Source organism: Bubalus kerabau, chromosome 1 (genome assembly GCF_029407905.1).
Source record: "Bubalus kerabau isolate K-KA32 ecotype Philippines breed swamp buffalo chromosome 1, PCC_UOA_SB_1v2, whole genome shotgun sequence".
Taxonomy (NCBI): Eukaryota; Metazoa; Chordata; class Mammalia; order Artiodactyla; family Bovidae; genus Bubalus; species Bubalus kerabau.
The window spans coordinates 148,299,969-148,319,620 of NC_073624.1; the positions used below are offsets into that span (position 1 = coordinate 148,299,969).

Sequence of the window (19,652 nt, forward strand, 5' to 3'; positions counted from 1 at the left end):
GCTCTGTGCCAGGAACTAGGGACAAAGACCAGTGTGATATGCTAAGAGGGAACAGGTTTCCACACCCAAGTCAAATGCAACTCCATCCTTGCAAAAAGATGGAAGAGGGCGTCTCAACATTCTAGGACCTTTGAACACACCGTGAGTAAACTTAATTATCTGGGTCTTAACTCACTTTCTAATATGGTTGTTCTCCAACTGTGGCAGTAAAAAGTCTTTTAATTTTAAAATATTTTGATTAGAGCACTGTCGGTTTTTTATTTTTTGATATAGTTATTGGCTCTACTGGGTCTTAGTTGTGACATGCGCATCTAGTTCCCTGATCAGGAACTGAACCCAGGCCCCTGCATGGGGAACACGGACCTCTGGACCACCAGGGAAATCCTGCATAGTTGGTTTTTCTTTTCTTTTTTTTAAAGATGTTTATTTATTTGGCTGCAGTAGATCTTGTTTGTGGCATATGGGATCTTGTTCCCTGACCAGGGATTGAACCCTGCATTGGGAGGGTAGAGTCTTAGACACTGGACCACCGGGAAAGTTCTTGTTGTTTTTTTAATATCCATATTTATTAATTTTATCTAGAATTCACACATGACAGTATTCTGGGTAAAAGATTATTCTTTCATCGCTTTAAATATGTTATCACACTGCTTTCTAGGGTACATTGTTTCTAGTGAGGAGTCAACTGTTAGATCTATTTTGGGCTCCCTTATATGTGATGGACAACCAGATGATTGTTGTGTTGATTTCAACAATACTAAGGAGCAAACATGCTCACCAGTCTGGTCCAATTAAATTCTGGCAGGGATTGTTTTTTGAGATCAATCTTTGAGGTTTTTTTCTGACCCCAGGGGGACTCTTCTTAGCTAAGCTGTCTTCATGAGTGCCTTTAGGCTTGAACTTTCCTAAACACTCTTCAAATAAAGCCCATTCCTTTGGGAAGTACTTTGGAACTTCTTCTTATGGACCCCTCTGCACTCTGGGCAAACTGAGCCACTGCTTTGGCTGCTGGACACAAGTTGAAGACCAGCTTGCTCTCCCAGGTCGGAACTTATACGAGTGAGATGAGGTAAAGGTGGATGGAGTCTCAGTATTCTTGGACTGTGGCTCCTGGGATAGAGCCAGGAGTGGGTGGGTAGAGGCTGTGGAGAGGAAGGGAATCCCAAATCTCTCAGCCACACTCACCAAGAATTTAAATTTAGCCTCTTTGGCTTCGAGTTGGAGGGGATGGAAAATTCTGGCAGTTTGCCCCTCCCAGTGAGATATAATTAACCTTGATTGGGAGCTGAGGAGAGGGAGCCCTGACTTCTTGGCCATCTTTGCCTGAGGTGGGACTTTCGTCAAACTGAGCTGAAGTGAAGGGACACTTTGGGGAGGGAGAAAGCAGTGGTTCAATTCCCACAGAATCTCATGGCTGTTAACAAGTTGAACAAGATTTTCTTGAATAAATGTTTCCTTGTTTGGTGTATACTGTTAGAAACATTTCCAGAGACTTGGAATAGTTGTTCTTATAGTTTCCACCAGCTTTGTTTTGCTAGGAAGTGGTTCACAGAGTTCTTCACACTGACATCCCGAAGTGGAACCAGATTGATTATTCCTTACCAAACAACATCAGTCCTAGGGTGACTCCATGAGAATTGGTTAGAGAAACCTCCCACACCAGTGGCTGGACATTCCATTGGTGTAGGAGAGAAACACTGATTCTTCTCTGCTTTTACACAGGAGAAAGCCAATTGCCCTTCCTTCATTTCCTTCATTTGCTTTTGTTCTTTGGAGACTGGACGAGAAGCACTCTGGTTCTCTAACTTTTTGCAGTGCAAAAAGATAAGCTCCAGCTTCTTGACCTAGAAATATCTCCAAGGTCCTGGATCTCATTTTCCCTTGAAATATAAACACATACCTGCAGGGTTGGGTGAATCTGGAGTTCACTATCTATATAGTTGCAAATTAATTTCCTAAGACTTGCTCTTAGCCCAGGATCCCAAGTTTTCAGCAGATTTTTTAAAACGAACAAAAGCCCCAGCTCTGCAGAAACACAAAACCATTTTCTCTCTATCCCTCATTTCCACCTGTTATGTTTTTCCATGGTTGGCACCTGGTAAATTTTCCCATAAGATGCTTCTCTATTGGTCATTTTGTTTTAGTCAGACCAATGGGAGCCAGGACCAATCCATTGCGTTTGTCTTAAACAGCACTTACCCAGCAGGACTCCCAAGGGCAGGATAAGGTCAATCCCACTGTATTGCTCTTAGTCCCTGCCTCCAAGACTCCTCCTGGTTTTAGTCAGTTGAACTAACCTCATTTACTAGGAAGTCTGTCGGGCTTCCCTGGTAGCTCAGATGGTAAAGAATCTGCCTGCCGCACAGGAGACTCAGGTTCAATCCCTGGGCCAGGAAGATCCTCTGGAAAAGGGATCCCACATGAGTATTCTTGCCTGGAGAATCCCTTGGACAGAGGAGCCTGGCGAGCTACAGTCCATGGGGTCGCAAAGAGTTGGACACGACGGAGGACAAACACACACATGCGAAGTCTTCCAGGTGGTGCCAATGCACGAAGCGTAAGAGTTGCAGGTTCTATCCCTGGGTTGGGAAGATCCCCTGAAGGAGGGCATGGCAACCCACTCCAGTATTCTTGCCTGGAGAATCCCATGGACAGAGGAGCCTGGCAGGCTACAGTCCATGGGGTCGCAGAGTTGGGCGTAACTGAAGCGACTTAGCACGCACACTACCTGAGACTGCCTGGTGGCTTCTTCAGGTTTCTGCACTAACCTTGCCTACCTGGGACCGAGGTACACACCCAGGTAAAGCTGGATATATTAATACTTTGCACAGACTTTGTGCCATGACCTTCAAGAAGGAAATCTAGGGCAAATTCTATCACGCATGTAACTGGCCTCAGTGAGTGGAAGCTGCCATGAATGCCTTTGAGGATGAGGCAGGGTTATGAATCACATCAGTTAAAAGTCAGGATAAATTTCGTACCATTTTTCTATTTTTTTTTTATACCATTTTTCTAATGGAAGAGCTCCCATTGTAGGTAAGCTTCCCATAGAGTACCTGTCTATCTGGGTATTTCCTTAAACCCTTGAAAGTTTCTGATAACCACCTGCGGTGTAAGTAAGTGTTTTTTACCAGAGATAAACTAATGCCTGCCTTTCATACATCCAGCTGCAGAGGGCACACAGGGCACCCCTGAGAACAAGGAATTTCCAATTATGAGGGCGCCCAAATTGAGCTGTACATCATTTAGGCAGCACAAGTGGGCAGGATCCCTACTGGGGCCTCTGACCTCCCACCAGTGGATACATCTGGGGACTCTGCACTTCAGCCCAGATGATTCAGGTCAGTTCAGTTCTCAGTGTAGTTTCAAGCAGTCCTGCTTCTCATGCCATCTGTTCATCTGTCCCTGCAGTGTGGAAGATATTTGGAGGTGTTCTGCATGGAAATGCCTGTCTGGTCAGTGTCAGGCAGCGGTCAGTTTGAATTTGGGAATGTTCACAATAGCACAAAGGGCAGGGAGGAAAGGGGTTGCAGGGCTGCTAGTCAGGAGAATCCAGAGGCGTGGCTTTGCCCTGGGAGGGGGGCTTCAGGAGCAGATTCTGAAAAACAGAGATCATTAATCTCTGCCCCCACCCCACTATCTTCCCAGGCCTCAAGTTTTCCCTTGCCTGGAGCCTTGCTTTTTGCTTTCCCTCCATTGTTATAAAACCAGTGTTTCTCATCACTGCAACTTCACAGGTTTATTCCCCCATTCTCCTGTCTCACCCAGACCTTTCCTCCAGGAGGGTGGGTGCAAGAGAGGCTGAATGCCTCCTCACAGAATATTTTCATACAGTTCAAACAGACTTAACTATTAAATCTAAATCTCCTAGGACCCTTTTCAGGCACACCAATCTAGGGTTGTTGTTAGGGGACAGAAAGGAAGCTACTTTATGTCCAGGACAATGATCAATGCAGAATTTTGAAATACAAATTTTTTTGAAATAGATCTATGTGGCCTTCACCCTTGTCATCCTAGAGTGATCCAGTGGAAAGATTCAAAAGTGGATCTGAAACCGTTTATCTCATATTGGGATTCGAACCCAGCCAAAACCCAGTTTGGGACTTAAACCCACATGGCTGGGACTGAAACCCAGCCCAAACCCATAGTACCTGATTTCAGGGCCTAATGAAGCTCAGGTTCTTGATATCTCATCATAGAAAGAATTCAGTGAGCGACAAAGTGGTAGGTAAGAAATAGATTTATTTAGATACAGAGAGAAGCACACTCCACAGACAGAGTGTGTGTGGATCGTCGCAGAGGGTGAATGCAGCCACGAAATTTGGTGTGGTTAGTTTTTATAGGCTGGGTAATTTCATCTGCTATGGGAGGATTATTCCAACTATTTTTGGGAAGGGGTGGAGATTTCCAGGATTTGGGCCACCACTCACTCCTTGGTCTTTTAAAAGTGCCCTGGAACTCTCATGGCACCTCTGGGTGTGTCATCTCATTTGTTGGTTGAGGATTAAGGTCTAGTCTTGTCTGCCATCTTGGTCCCATCTGATTCTAATCGGTTTATGTCGTGTCCTTGGGCTATGTCATTCTTTCCAAAGTTGTGCCCTGCCCCTTTCCCTCCTGTTAAATATCAGCCCTCCTGGTGAAGGCTGCATTGAATGATCAAGCTGCCTTAGGAGGTATAAGGTGAAAGGGGAGTCGGACCAGCAGCTGATTGGTAGTGACCTCAGCCTGAACCAGGAAAGGCACGCGTTGCCCTGACAGCAAAAATCAGAAAGGCTGAAACCAAAAAGCCAACATCAGTAACACCTTCCCTAGTGGGCGGATGGGCCATGCTTCTCTTGATTGGACCTTCCTCAACTTGCAGCTTCCCTAGGAACCCTGCTGGGCAAGAGTCAGGCTTTCCCGATGTGCAGTGACCTCTTCAGAAAACAGGCCTTTCCACAGGCTTCTGTGCTAATCCCGACAAGTCTATCAGCCATCATGATCTGTCTTCCACAGCTCACGGCCCCACAAAAGGGTGTCTTTCAACAGTTTCAGAGTCCAAGTTCTGCTCAGGGACCTGGGAGACCACACTTGTTTTTAGTTTAGCAAAGCCTGAAGCCACAACAGGCATCGGGTGAGCCTGACCCAGGCAACTGAGGGAAACTTTGTGAATCTGTGATTCCCTCTGACTAGCCAGTTAGCACAGCAGCAGCTTTTCCTTGCTTGGGGCAGCAGAGGGGATAGCTGCCACTTTCTTGGGCAAAGCTGAAATGCTACCTGGCTAGCAGGACTTTTCTTGCAAGGAGTTTTTTCTAAAGCTCCTTTCACCTGTCTGTCATATGAGTTGACTCACAACTTCATGATATACACATGGGCAATCTGATTTGTGCAGGAGCTCCTCTGCAAGCTTAGAAGCCGCTTTTCAAAAGGGCATGTGTCTAGTAACCATGTCAGAAACTTCTAAAGTGGACCTTAATCTGGAAACAGCCTTCCTTCTCCTGCTTTCTTGGCTTACTACTACACCTTTCCTGAGGCAAGCCTCTAGCCAAAATCCAGTACAGGGACTTGTTCTGTCTCCTACACCTAGAGTCCATGAAGACTGCAGGCCTCCAATTTGATGGTAAGAAGCTAGCAGCTTTCTCTTCATGGCCAGAACCTCAGGGTTAAGGCATCCATTTCAGCCACAGGTGGCAAAAAGCAAGGGAACCCCATGAACACATCTTTTTGCATCTTTCTCTGATCATGAGATGATCCCTCTCAAGCACTTACGACAAGCATATAACATCCAAATCAATTTCTGCCATACATTCAGATGAAGTAGCCTAGAAAACCATGCAAAGTTTGTTTTTTTTTTTTTGCAAAGCCTTTTTTAAATTCCTCTTTTTTCACACTTCGAACTTTTGCACAAACTCCTAGCAGTTCAAGTCACCATTTACAGGGATAAAAGTCACAGCTGCAAGGAGAAGCCGTTTTCCTCACTGCCAGTGGGGGAACGCAAAATGGAGGCAGACTGCAGGCATTTAGAACAGCCCAGATTTCACCCTCTGGCCTGTGTGAGGAGACTCTGGCACTGTTCTGCTCACTCACTGAGGTTTTGCTCAGTCTTCCTGAGTATCTTCATTTACCCTCTGTCCTGTGTCCCCTTCTCCACATGGCTACATGGTGCTGGCGTCCAATAGAGCTCCCAGCATTCCAATCTTGGACGATCATTTCTGGGGTAGGAAAGGATCAGAGGGGAGCAGAGAAGTGTCTTCAAGACTGTGGTGCAGACTCCATCCCTGCAGTTCTGGGCAGCGTAGCTCTGCAGTTCTCCTAGACCTGCTCTGGCCGTGGAGCTAATTAACTCCCCTTTCCCACTTAAAGGCCACCTTTAAGGATTTCAGGGTCCCACCGGAGAGAGCTAAATCCAAAAGTGCCATTAGGCTGCCATTTTCCAAGCCAGACGCCTGACAGCTGGGCTATCAGGATCTTCTGAAACTCCTGCTAACCAGCCTCAGGGCTCTCATTTATCTCCCAGCATGCCACGAGACACACCGGATCCCATCATTCTTGCCATCAGAGCTGTCAGGCTTTTAATATTCATCTCTATTCATTTTATTTTTAATGCACATAGGTATTTTGATCAGGGACAGGGTAGTTATTATGCAGTAACTTAAAAGTAATATAATTATGTAAGTAATTATACCTGCATCAAGACCCCGTGCCTCAATGCTTACCACTGGGGTAATAAGAGGAAAGCCAGAGGGAAAAATCTCCAACAGGGGTGGTCAGACACTCCATAGGTGAGGGGTGGAGAAAAGTGAATTTTCTTTGCTTATGTACAAGAGAAAGAGACAACAGCTTCCTTCTCTCCCAGAAAGAGGGGGAAAGAACCTTTTTTGCATGGAGACAGGATAGAAGGATCCTGGGTTCTCCCTCTAAACTTTTGGAATATAAATACATCTCTGAAGCAGCCCAGATCAACCCTGATGACTCAAGTTTTTATGACTTAGAGTTGACTCTGTCTCGGGCCTCGTTTTCCCCTTGAAATCTAAACACACCTTCAGAGTTAGTAAAGCTCTCTAGCGTCCTCTTACTAGCAAGTTGTCAGTTAACCTCGCTGAGGATTCCAAGTTTTCAGTGTCATTTATCCAGAAAGCCCCAGCTCTTGAGAGTCAGAGCGCAAGCTGCTCTTGCTAACAGTTTGCTCCACTGGGCCATGCTGGGAGCAGGATGGATGCACAACTCCCGAGCCCCAGCTGTCTGTGCTGCTGCCACAGGCAACTGCATGAGAATTGGTTTGGCTCTCCTGCATCTGAGCTTTGGCACCATGCTTTGGGCTGTTAGGCTAAGGCGGGAGGTGGCAGCAAGAAAGGGAGGAGCTGGCTTTGGCAAGAGGGTTGGTGATTGAGTAGGAGTTGAGAAAACCTTTCGCGTGTGGGTAGTGGGAGTACTTGTGTGTGGGTAGTGGGAATACTTGGTGTGCAGTGCTCGGGGGAGGAATATTTCATGAGTAAATGGAGAATGTTAGTCTTAGACTCCTAGAAAGGAAGAGGAGGGGCCTAGGGACATAGCAAGCTAGGAAGCAAGTGTATTTAAGAGATGGGTTGGAACCCCTTTTCTGGCTGAAACCCAAGAGATGGAGGAAGAGAAAGCATGGGCATTTGTTCTGTGTGGGGTTGGCGGGCCCTCTCTGTGTGGAAGGCAAAGGAGAGGTCAGGTAACCTCTGCAGATGGACCCTAGAGGCTTCTGCCTGGACAGCCTCACCACACAATGTGCACAAGCCCATGTTCTTTCTCCCAGAATGTAATCTGAGAAAAACCATCTGGCTGCCTTGGGTCAAAGGTGCAGTAATTGTTGGTTTAGTGTGAAGTAGGTGGTCAGCTCCTAGAAGCAGTGACCAGATGACCCTCCCATGTAAAGATCAGAGTCACTGGTAGTGAGCAAGACCTTCAGCCTCTTTTAAGATTTCTCAGGGTGGTGAACTTTACATTTTCATTCCTAAGGCAATGACCTTGTAGAAATACACTGAAGTCCCCATGGAGGTGCAGTCACATTTGCCCAGATGTAAGATGAAGCCTTCTGTGCTGAAGAAAAGGAAACTCACAATCTTAAAATCAAAACATTTATGCCTTTTAAAGTTTCTAACAGCTGAGAAGTGCTTCTTAGTAAAAATACATTTATGTGAATTGTATCCCTGGAGTGGCTTTTATCTTTTAAAAAGTTAGTATTTCAGGGGGCCAAAAGAGAGTCTGTAATCAACCTGAAGAGCACAGCAGACAGTCTCCGAGAAGTGAAAGAGACTGTTGATACAGAAACTCAGTGATGCTTTCCAGATTTGGTGGGAGAGCAGCCTGCTGGGAGGCCTGGGGAAACACCTGTGGACACTGATAAGCCTCCCTGGATTCTGGGCAGATCCTGTTCATTATTCTGAGTCACCCAACCCCCACCACTTTCAGTAGGGGAAGAGCAGCAAGGCTGCAATGTTTGTGATGTTTTTGGTAAAGTGTGTGTGTGTGGGGAGGGGGGGCGGTGGTAAAAGGCAGCACTGTGTGTGTTACAGAGTAGAACCCTCTCCCAGCTCCCTTCATACCACAGAACCCAGCCCTCTCTTGAGCAGGAGGCCTCTGCTGGGGTTAGTCCACCACCTTGCAGACCCAGGGCCTGTGTGGATCTACGACCAGAGACAGATTTCTTCAACAAAGACAGAGATCACTCACCCCTCAAGTCTAAGTGAGGTTATTCATTATTTTCCTCTTTAAATCCTGAGTTAATCTTACATTGATGTTAATGGTGATATTGACTTACTGGCCCTATTTCACAAGACTTCCTTTCAGGAGAGATTAAAAGGCACTCCGTTCTTAGGGCTGTAACTGTAGATACTCATATTTTGAGATCAAGGTGTATCAACTGTGACATTTCTTATTTTCCCCTCTGTGATTTCTCCATGTAATAAGGATAGCCTTTTTCATCTAGAGTAGAGAGCCCATTGTAACCTTTTTAAGTACAGTTGAAAATGAGTGAAACTCACTAAAGCTTCTGTGTCTCTTCTCTTGGCATGTTTGACTTGACATGATGGGGGGAAAGCAGCAGGAGCCCTGACCCCTTTTCTGTAAATACCCACCAGTGTGGCCTTCTAGCTTCAAAGCAGTTAAGGTGTTATGCTATGTTGGATGTCAAAACACCCAACTGGTATAAAACCCAGAAGCTTACTCAAGCCCTCAACAAGACAAACTTGCCCACAGTAGAAAATATGAGGAGGTAAATGTCAGATGCCCTTGACTAAGTATTGGTTAGAGATGTGTTTTGTTGTAGATTATAGAAAATCTTCTAAGAATGGCATGAACAAATAAGGAGTAGATTTGTCTCATCACAAGAAGTCTGGAGGAAGGTAGCCCCCTGGGCCAGCACAGTGGCTCAGCAAGGCTGTCAGACACCAGGGCTCACTCTTTCTGCTTTGTCTTCCTTAGCGGGTGAGGGTTTTTGACCCCATGCTTGTCACCTCACAGTCACAAGGTGGCTGCAATCTCTTCAGGATGCAGGCTGGAAAAAAGAGTCAAGAATGGAAAGGTAAAAGATGAAATAAAGACCTTTTCTCTCTGAGAGCTCTTCTCCTGGCACTGGTGACTGGCTGCCTTTATCTTGTTGACCACCATGATGTCACATGTCCACTAGTTTTAAGTGAGCCTGGGAAACTGGGTATGTAATATGCTTTTCCTGCCTCCATAGTGGAGAAAGGTGATTCGGAATGTGGGTTGAATGAGCCAGCCTACAATGTCTACAAGGGGTCACAAATAAAGTGTTAGTGAATAGAAGAAAGAAGGGCTAGCAGTAGACTTTACCTACATAACTTGTTTTCTCCTAGGTTGGGCTTCCCTGGTGATTCAGACAGTAAAGCATCTGCCTGCAATGCGGGAGACCCGGGTTTGACTCCTGGGTCAGGAAGATCTCTGGAGAAGGAAATGGCAACCCACTCTAATACTTTTGCCTGGAAAATCCCATGGATGGAGGAGCTTGGTAGGCTATAGTCCATGGGGTCCCAAAGAGTTGGACACGACTTAGTGACTTCACTTTCACTTTTCACTTTCAGGTAGGGAGAAGGTCATGGTCAAGACTGGTGTCTGATCAAATTGGCTCTGGAAGTTAGGAAAAGAAAAGTCAGGATTGGCTAAGTTTATCCATGTGTAGAACCGTGCCCTCCAAGAAGCCTTCAAAGTAATAATAATAACATGGAATAAGAGATGATCAATTTAATATCCCTAATTTGCAAAGAGAAGTTAAAGAGTGCTAATATTGGTAGAACTCATGTGTGTCAAATCTTATCCCAGGTACTTTTGGATGTTTTTCCACAATAACATCTGAACCAAATATTGTTGGTTGAGCAGTAATGATTTCTTGAAGAGGACATTCAGGAAGTGGAAGTGGAGGATCTGAGCCCAGGTCTGGCTGACCAATTCCAGGACTCTCTTTCTTACCCCAAGCTGTCTTAGGTAACCCAAGGCGACATAGGGACAGGTCTGACTCATCTTCCTTATGATGGTCATGCCTGGGCTCCACAAACTTCCAAGAATGGCATTCAGGAGTAGAACCCAGGAATACTGAGTCCCAGTCCTACTAATTATAGCCCTCATGTTGGGTTATGATTGCCTCCAAGCACTGCTCTTCCACTAGAATGGGAGCCCTCTGAGGGTGAGGACTGTGTCGTGTTCACTGTCGTATCCCCATTAACTGGCATATGGTAGGTACTCAATAAATATTTGCTGGACAAGGAATGATTGAAGGACTCTGCTGTCATAACCTCAGTGTGTTCAGCGTGCTGGACACCATGCCATGGTAGCTACTGGTTAGATATTTCTTAAGTGGTCCGTGTAGGAAGGAGACTATCTCCAACTGATGGAATTAGAGAACAGTTCATGGGAGAGTTAGTCAGTGTTTGAGCCAGTCTTTGTGGCAGGATTTTGAAGCACTGAGGTGTGGGGAAAGAGTGCTTTAGGTGGAGGAAATGGGAACAAAGTCATGGAGATGAGAAAATACAGACTATTCAGAGAGAGGCCAATTGGAATGGAGAGAAGTCACAGCTGAAGGGTAATAAGTCCTGGAGTAAAAACTTGCCAAATGTGATGGGAAAACATTGAGTTAAACAAGCTAGGTTTTGTGTTACTGTTCTCAGAACCGTTAACAATGTCCCTGGGACTCTGGGCTTTCTCAAACATTGGCCTTTAGGACCCTTTTCCTGCAGAGCATTTCATGGAATGAATTTTCCGTAGAATGCATTTTGGAAAATGCTGATCTAGTTCAGCTCCACACTTATAGACAAAGAAACTGAGGCCCAGAGAAGAGAGATGGCTTATTCAGAGCCACATAGCAAACCTGGGTTAGAACCCACATCGGATGGCTTGCCTCCAGAGTAATGCTCATTTGTAACATGAAGACTATGTGCATATTAAAAGGCTGCTTCTTTGTTACAGGTAACTTTTATTTATCTGTTATTCAAACAACAACCTTGGTGCTAAAATTTCCCCAAGTTTTGCACAGTGGTATTTTATATTCATCACCATGATGCCAAGCAAAGATGAGAATTGCTATCATTGCCTGTGCAGCTTCTAGACCCTTGGGAAGAAGGTTCATCTCAAATCAGCCCCAGGTTTGCCTGGAGGGCAAAGAAAGGATGTTTTTCTGTGCACCCATTTTTAAGAAGATATAGGGACTGTGGAAGTTTACAACCTGGTCTCTACTCAGCTTGTTGTTGTCCCCAACCCTTATACCTGCTGTGGTGGGCAGAATGCCCACCCCCCCCCCCCAAGGATGTCCACATCTGAATCCCTGGGACCTGTGAATATGTTGCCTAACATGGCATAAGGGACTTTGCAGATGTAATTAGGTTATGGACTTTAGGGAGATTATCCTTGATTATATGGGTAGGCCCAATCTAATCACATGAGCCCATAAAAGCAGAGAAATTTCTCTGGCTGGAAGCAGAAGCAGAAGCAAAGCAACAGAAGGGCACATGAGAGATAATGGAAGAGTAGAGAAGACCCCATGTGGTCTTTGAAGCTGAAGGGGCAACATAACAAGAAGTCCAAGTGCCTTTAAGTTGCTGAGAAGGGCTCCCATCTGACAGCCATTGAGGGAATGGGACCTCAGTCCTACAACCACAAGGAACTGAATTCTGCCAAAACCCTGGATGAGCGGGGAAGCAGATTCTCCCCCAGAGCCTCCAATCAGAGCCCAGGCCATGAGTCCTAGAGCAGAGGAACCAGTGTAGCCCACCAGACTTCAGACTTTCTTATTTAGAAAACTAACTCATCTGGGTAAAGTCATTAACATATCCCAAGTGGAACCTGGGAAGGGAATAGAGGTTAGGGAAGGGCACCACCATGCCTGAGGGGCTTTGGGGCTCAGTGTGAATTGGTTTTAGCATTTTTTAAAAAAAGGTCAGCTGATTTCAGTCATTCACGTCCTTCCCTCCCAGCCAGGCATGCCTGTATCTCTATAGAGGAAGGCTGCTGGAGGCTCAAAGGGCTCCCTGATAGGGCCAACTATGTGTCTTTGCAAGCATATCCATGTGCTGGGACAACCAGATTCTGAAGTCTCCATCATAAATGGCCCAAGACCTTTGCAACTCCACTACTGGTTAGTATCAGTGGACAAGTCACTTAAAAAGAAAGTGCCTTCTCATTTACTAATCCTGACAGGTTGAAGTGCCATTAGTAAAGATAGCACTAAGGATTCCTGCTGGTGAACGGCCCAGCCTTCTTTTCAGGGAAGCCTGTAGCTTTTCAACAGAGGGCATTTCCCAGAAAGGGAGCCATTTGTCTGGGACTCCAGAATAAACATCACTGAGCTGGAGAAGGAATTTCAGCTTCCATGGTAGATAACTTGACTACTCTTAGCCAGTTTCTGAGTCATGGTTCTCTTTTGTTTCTAACTGTGGAGCAAAGTGTTTGCTTTCTTTCATTTTTGTAAAATAAAAGGGAGACATGGAGAGGGGCCTGGCTTTGCTGGCTTGAAACCTTTCTTCTTTTTGTTCCCCTTTTGTTTGATTTTCTGAACCTATTTAAGTGTTTAACTCAGTAGATCTAATTACTGAAAGTCATGGAAATTTTTACACAGCATCTAATCTCGGCTGAGGTACTTTGTAACAGATTACTTTCATTTTTTTAAAGTTCACAATTAATTTTATTAAAGAAATTTGGAAATTCTGTACTGGATAAAAGCATAGTTTAAAATCAGGGAGGCTTCTTGGATTACTTAGGACAAAACATCCTTTTTTGTTAAACTTGAGTGTATCAGGAGGCTGTTTTTTTCATGCTCTATTGTCATTTCTAATGCACGTAGAAGATATTTTTCCCACAGTGTCATTCAATACAAGCTCCCAAAAAGATGCTCTCCGATTTCATGTGTCCAGGTAATTAGCTGAGTTTGAGCAGCTCAGTTAAACCCTTTGAAGGTCAATAATGCATGAATTTCTGGCAGACTGCCTAGTATGGAGTCCATAAACACACTTGTATAGGGACTAAACATGTTTATAGTAGAGAAAACTTTGTGTTTTAAATATGAAATAATGTTAGGATTAGTTTTGCCTAGAATTTAATTTTGTGGCCAATTCATGTTTTAGTGTTACCCAGAAAAGTTCTAATGGGAAACTTTCCAAATTTCCAAAGACGTATTTCCTTTCTTTTGCATGTTTGGTAGCAACATCTTCTTATGCCCAATGTCAGAGCATAGATTCCACGAGGAGGCCCTCTTGGAATTTGTTTAGGTGCCTTAATTAAAAGCACAAGATAAATATAAATACTGTATAGTAATTTTCTTCCCCTAAAGGGAACATTTTTATGGAAAACTAATTTTTTCCCTGAACTCTAACTAGAGTATTCAGATATCAAAATAAACACATTCAATTTTGATAAAGATGCTTTTACTTCCAGTGGACAAAGCAAATTCAAGTTTGAGATAGGCAGTTTGTAACTTGATTTTGGTTCTGCCTTTCTCACTTGGAGAGTACAAAGTTTAGGCTTGTTTTAATTTTACTAAAACTTCCAACTGATTGTCTATACTGGCAGATTTGGGAGTCCTGTGTTCCTGGATTGACCGTTTCTCCAGTACCACAGCTCTGTGGAGCTGGCAGGGTGGGGAGGTTAGCTTGGTCTACTCCAGCTGCCTTCTGTGGGTCTGGTGAAAGGCAATCTTGCTGTGTCCATATTTGTCATGAATGTGCCTCTTGCTGTTTTTCACGGGAGCATGAATATTCACGCCTTATGACTTGTTCAGGAAGTAGTTCTCTCAGCCACTTTTCTTTACTGTTAGAAAACAGCCAGAAGAGGGTTTTCTTCTAGAGGACTGAGGCTGAGGCGACTGAGGCATAGGGAGGAGGCCTTTGTGTCCCAACATAAAGAAACCACCTCCTTTGTCCTCAGGATTTTGATGAGGTCTTTGATTGCAGCAGATTATTGTTGAGTGATTATCACCAACTCCAGGAACAAGCCACATTTCCAGGGTTCTGCTCTATTGGCCAGAGGCTTCCTAGACCACTATCATTAGGCACCAGGGAGCAGGAATTGATTGAATCTATATGAATTCATGTCCATCACAAAGGAAGCTGCTTCTAGTCACAGTTTTAGGACTGCAAGCCACAGAGAGCCTGGCTCTGGACTTTACTGGATGTCTATCTGCTTTTGATAGTTTAGGGCTTCAATTTTCATTTTATCTACATGCTACATACATTTAATTTGCCTTGCATTATTTCTTTGTTCCCTAAAAAAGTGGACTTCGAAAGAATAATCTTTTTAAAACTCATATAATTTGCCTCATTGTTACAACTTGGAATTTTTTTTTTTTAATTTATATACAAACTAAATCCTTTGAGAATACAGCAGGGTAAAAAGAAAAATGTCCTGTGCAGAAAAGGTGGCATTAAATGTAGCAGGCACTAATCTGTACGGTTCTACTTTTTTGGTAGTTTTTGTGAAATCAGCCTTTGGCATAAATACTTCTCCCCTTTCCGTGGCACCCGAGAGTACAAGACTGTGTAAACACAGAGAACATTGTTGTGAACTATTTACTGTGGCCCACAAGCTCTCCTAGCCTTCTGATCCCTGCTCCAGCTCAAGGGTCAGAGGTCCATAGCAGGCCTGGACTAAAGGTGCTCTTCAATTACTCCAGGATTACTTTGAGGATAAAGACAAAGGGCTGGCCTTCTTTTACTGTGAAATCTAATTACATCTAAAAGAGGAATCCTCTACACAGAATGTTAAGTTTTGGCGCAAAACTCCAAGGGTCATTGCGTTCCAGAAATCCAAGTGCAAAAGTAACTGAAACAAACTATGGCTGCAGCTGGAAAATGATTCTTATGTCTGTCACAAATGTTCCCATGTCAGGGTTCACCCTGCTTTCCTACACAAAAAACTCTTGATGATTTATGCACCTGAAGACGTATCTTAGCAACAGCTGTGAAAGGAATGTGCTGAGAAACTTTCTCTAGGGTTTGTCTAGAGGGAGCTCCAAAGCAGAGGATACATGCGATTCAACATGTTTTCTAAAAGACAGTTGACATATAACTGTAGTAATTTAAAAAAAAAAGGCATTTGTCTTTCTAGTGGGTAGTGGATTTGTTTACTCTTTTAGAATATACATCCCCACACTATGGTAGGAATTACGAATAAAATTTCCAAAAGTATCTTTGGATTTGGCAAGCAGTGTTGAGATTAAGAAAAAATTGCTTGGGATTTTTAAAATGTCTGAGAAACATTCTGTTTCTCATGCACTTCTTGTTAACGAAAAGTAGTACTTTCTGAAAAATCTTTTTTTTAACTTTTGTTTGGAAGTAGTTATATACAGGAGATTGCAGACAAATGTACAGGAACATCCCATGTATGTCTGCCCCCAGGCCCATAGAAAAAATCCATTTTGACTATTCATTTTCCTATGAAAAGAGAACAAACTTAAGGGTAGAACTAGAAAATGGGCTGCTTCGGGTCTAACCCCTTTCCTGGACCCTAGTACAGCTTCCTGTTTCATGTGTACAGAAATGGACAGTCACTGGCAGGGGGCACAGCAGGGGCATCAAACATAAATTGACTTTCTAGCCACTCATCTCTAGCCTTCCCTTCCCTCCCACTCCCCCCTGTCTCAAAGTTCAGAGTGACTGGATTTAGGCCAGGGGTGAGGTGAGGTTTGAGTGTGTATTGTGTGGTTGAGCAAATCCTTTTTAGATTTTGCCCTCTACTTCTCCAACATTCTAGCCCGTATATTTCTAGCAGAGAAGAACTTGTCCCTCCTTTTTGGATTAAGGACTTCTAAGTCCACATGAAGTGGGGCAGGTAATCAACTTAAGATCACGTACACGAAAAAAAGTCACCAAGAGTGACTTGGAAGATGGGGAAGAGAGTTATATAAGTTTGTTTTAAATTAAACACATAAAGTTATGTTTAAGAAGCATAAAAATATGTGAAATTGTACTTTAATTCGATATTTTGTCCGGTTGAGGAGGGAGATGAAAGAAAAGAAAGTAAGTCTCATATGTGGAAAGTAAAAAAAAAAAAGCAAAGAAGGAATGAAGATAGGGAGAAAGGCTTATTATTATTACTCTTAGCTCAGAGGTAGGGTTTCTAGGAGAATTTTGAGTTTTAGGTCAGTTAACCTTCCGCTTGGACAGTCAGTTTCATAGCATCATCTCTTACCACCGCCCTTTGAAATGCTAACTGATTAGCCATTCATCTTAGCTTCTCAGAACGCTATAGGTATCTTAGCATCACCCAATGGAACACCTAGCAGGCCAAGAGGACATCCTTCCCTCTGCTGCCAAAGCAGACAGCAATTCTGCCCTGTGTTGTGACCTTCCAAGGTCAAAGATGCCCCAGCCTGCCAAATAGAGAAGCTTAAGTAAACAAGGAAACAGATCAATGTGATCTTTAACAGCAAATGGCTTATTAGTTTCCTGATGGAAGAGATCCTTTATCTTTCATGCAGATACACTAAGTATTATGAGCCACTTATCAACTTTGGCTACAACCCTTTGCTCCTGGCCAGTCCTCATCACTTTATTTCCTCCTCAAGAAACAGTGCAATATATTGGCTTCCTCACTGATACTAGGAGAGTCAAATGCAGGGTTATAGCCAGGTTTTCTAAATTCTTTGGCTTCTCTTTGGCTAGAGTGGACTCCCATGCTGCCCTGGGGCCATGTTTATTTGTTGACCGGTTAACTACTTTAACACCCTAAGCCTCTACCACTCTAAAGAGCGGTCCTCAGAACTGCAACATGAAACATCACCTGGGAGGTTGTTAGAAATGCAGAATCATAGGCTTAGTTTCAGATCGTCTGAATCACACAGAATCTGTACCCTAGCACAATCGCTTGGTGATTCTCACATGCACATTCAAGTTTTAGAAACTAGTAGCCTCCCTGACTCCCATCCTTTTTGATTTCAGACTGCTTCATCTGCCAGAAACCACACTTAGGAGACTCAGAGCTCCTTCATAATCTTTGTGTTCATCTTTAAATTGCCTAATGTACCCTAACTCCCCAAAACTCCCTCCTTCCTACTCTTTACCTCCTCAGTCCCATTTTCTCTCCTCCCATCTCTGTTTTCTTTCTCCCTTTCCAGAGATCAGATGACTTTGCTGTACTAATATTTTTTTTCCCTTCCATGCCTCAGAGTATTTCTGGTCATGTGCCATCTTATATTTTCTCAAGTTTCAGATGAAGTACAATCTTTCTCATTTCTAAGATAGTTCTTCTTTTACCTGTGCCTTTTAGGCACTTTCCTTTTCCCCTTCTTTGGGATCTTGTTGTCTTCTCTCTCATGGAATAATTTTCATCATTGCCACTAAGTCCTTCTTTTTGGCATCCAAATGTGCAAAGATCTTCTTTTAAGAAAATCGCAACCTACACAGTCACATTCATTTGATCCTAATTTTTCCTTGTTTGTGTTCTATTTCTACTCTTTCACAATAAGATTTTCCCAACAAATGGTCTAAAACAGTGGTTTACAACTGAGATACTTTTGACCCCCAACCTCTTCCTTTCAGGGACGTTTGGCAGTATCTGGAGACATTTTTGGATGCTGCAACTGTGGGAGATGCTCCTGGCTTTGAGAGGCCAAGGATGCTAATAAACAACCTACCATGATCAAGAGAGCTCTCCACAACAAATAATTCTCTGTCCATGGTGACCAACCATCTCAGTTTGCTTTCAACTTTCTGGTTATAGCACTGAAAATCTTGAGTCCCAGGAAACCCCTCAGTCCTTGTCACCCTTGTCATCTGGCCCCATTTGACATCTGTCATCATTTGTCAAAAGTGCCAAAGATGAGAAACCCTGCTTCAGAAGGAAGACTCATTAACTTCACTTTTTCCTCACCAACTCCCTTCCTTCAATCTGACATTTTTTGTTTGTTTTGGCTGTGTTTTACATGGCTTGTGCTTTCAGATTCTTAGTTTGCTGATCCACACCCTCGGCAGTGAATCCTAGTTACTGGACCACCAGGGAATAAATACCACAAACTGACTTTTTTTTTTTCTTTAATGTGGCAATGGCCGCAGTGGAAGGTTAAGGAAGTCTTAACCCCTGGATACCACTAGAGAATTCCTCATACTAATTATTTCAATTAGGAAATGGTGGAATGACCAAAATATTGGATTGGGAGTCAGAAGACTGATTTCTGTCCCCTTACTTGTTTTTAGAAAAGGCAGAGGAATTAGAGATCAAATTGCCAACATTTGTTGCATCACAGAAAAAGCAAGGGAATTCCAGAAAAACATCTACTTCTGCTTCATTGACTATGCTAAAGCCTTTGACTGGGTACATCACAACAAACTGTGAAAAATTCTTAAGAGATGGGAATACCAGACCGTCTCACCTCCTCCCAAGAAACCTATATGCAGGTCAAGAAGCAACAGTTAGAACCAGACGAACAACAGACTGGTTCGAAATTGGGAAATGAGTATGTCAAGGCTGTATATTGTCACTCTGCTTATTTAACCTTTATATAGAATACATCATGCAAAATGCTGGGCTGGATGAATCACAAGCTGGAATCAAGATTGCTAGGAGAAATATCAACAACCTCAGATATGCAGATGATACCACCCTAATGGCAGAAAGTGAAGAGGAACTAAAGCCTCTTGATGAAGGTAAAAGAGAAGAGTGAAAAAGCTGGCTTAAAACTCAACATTCAAAAAACTAAGATCATGGCATCTGGTCCCATCACTTCATGGCAAATAGATGGGGAAACAATGGAAACAGTGAGAGACTGTTTTCTTGGGCTCCAAAATCACTGCAGATGGTGACTGCAGCCAGGAAATTAAAAGATGCTTGTTCCTTGGAAGGAAAGCTATGACAAACCTAGACAGTGCATTAAACAGAGACATCACTTTGCTGACAAAGGTCCATCTAGTCAAAGCTATGGTTTTTCCAGAAGTCATTTACGGATATGAGAAATGGACCATAATGAAGGCTTAGTGAGCACTGAAGAATTGATGCTTTCAAATTGTGGTACTAGAGAAGACTCTTGAGTGTCCTTTGGACAGCAAGGAGATCAAACGAGTCAACCTTAAAGGAAATCAACCCTGAATATTCATTGGAAGGACTGATGCTGAAGCTGAAGCTCCAATACTTTGGCCACTTGATGCGAAGAGCTGCCTCACTGGAAAAACCCTGATTGCTGGGAAGGATTGAGTGCACAAGGAGGAGGA

The 19,652-nt window shown here is 43.7% G+C and overlaps 1 protein-coding gene across 17 annotated transcripts in view; it reads left to right on the plus strand.

The window, feature by feature from the left end:
- The window catches only part of STOX1 (storkhead box 1), a 52,714-nt gene that overhangs the window by 25,084 nt on the left and 7,978 nt on the right, over positions 1–19,652 (plus strand). Inside the window, exon 1 of one of the 17 annotated variants that reach the window (XM_055591444.1) lies at positions 6–141. The exons of 9 other annotated variants lie outside the window; for them this stretch is intronic. Coding sequence is in view for 4 of the 8 variants with exons in the window: in XM_055591408.1 (XP_055447383.1) it covers positions 3,215–3,341 (127 nt within the window). In the remaining 4 variants the exon portion in view is untranslated. Of the gene's footprint in view, positions 1–5; positions 142–2,253; positions 2,558–3,117; positions 3,456–4,040; positions 4,330–4,357; positions 5,600–9,948; positions 9,977–19,652 lie in introns of those variants that run through there. 7 more of the 17 variants (XM_055591448.1, XM_055591412.1, XM_055591408.1 and 4 more) reach the window with 7 other exon arrangements.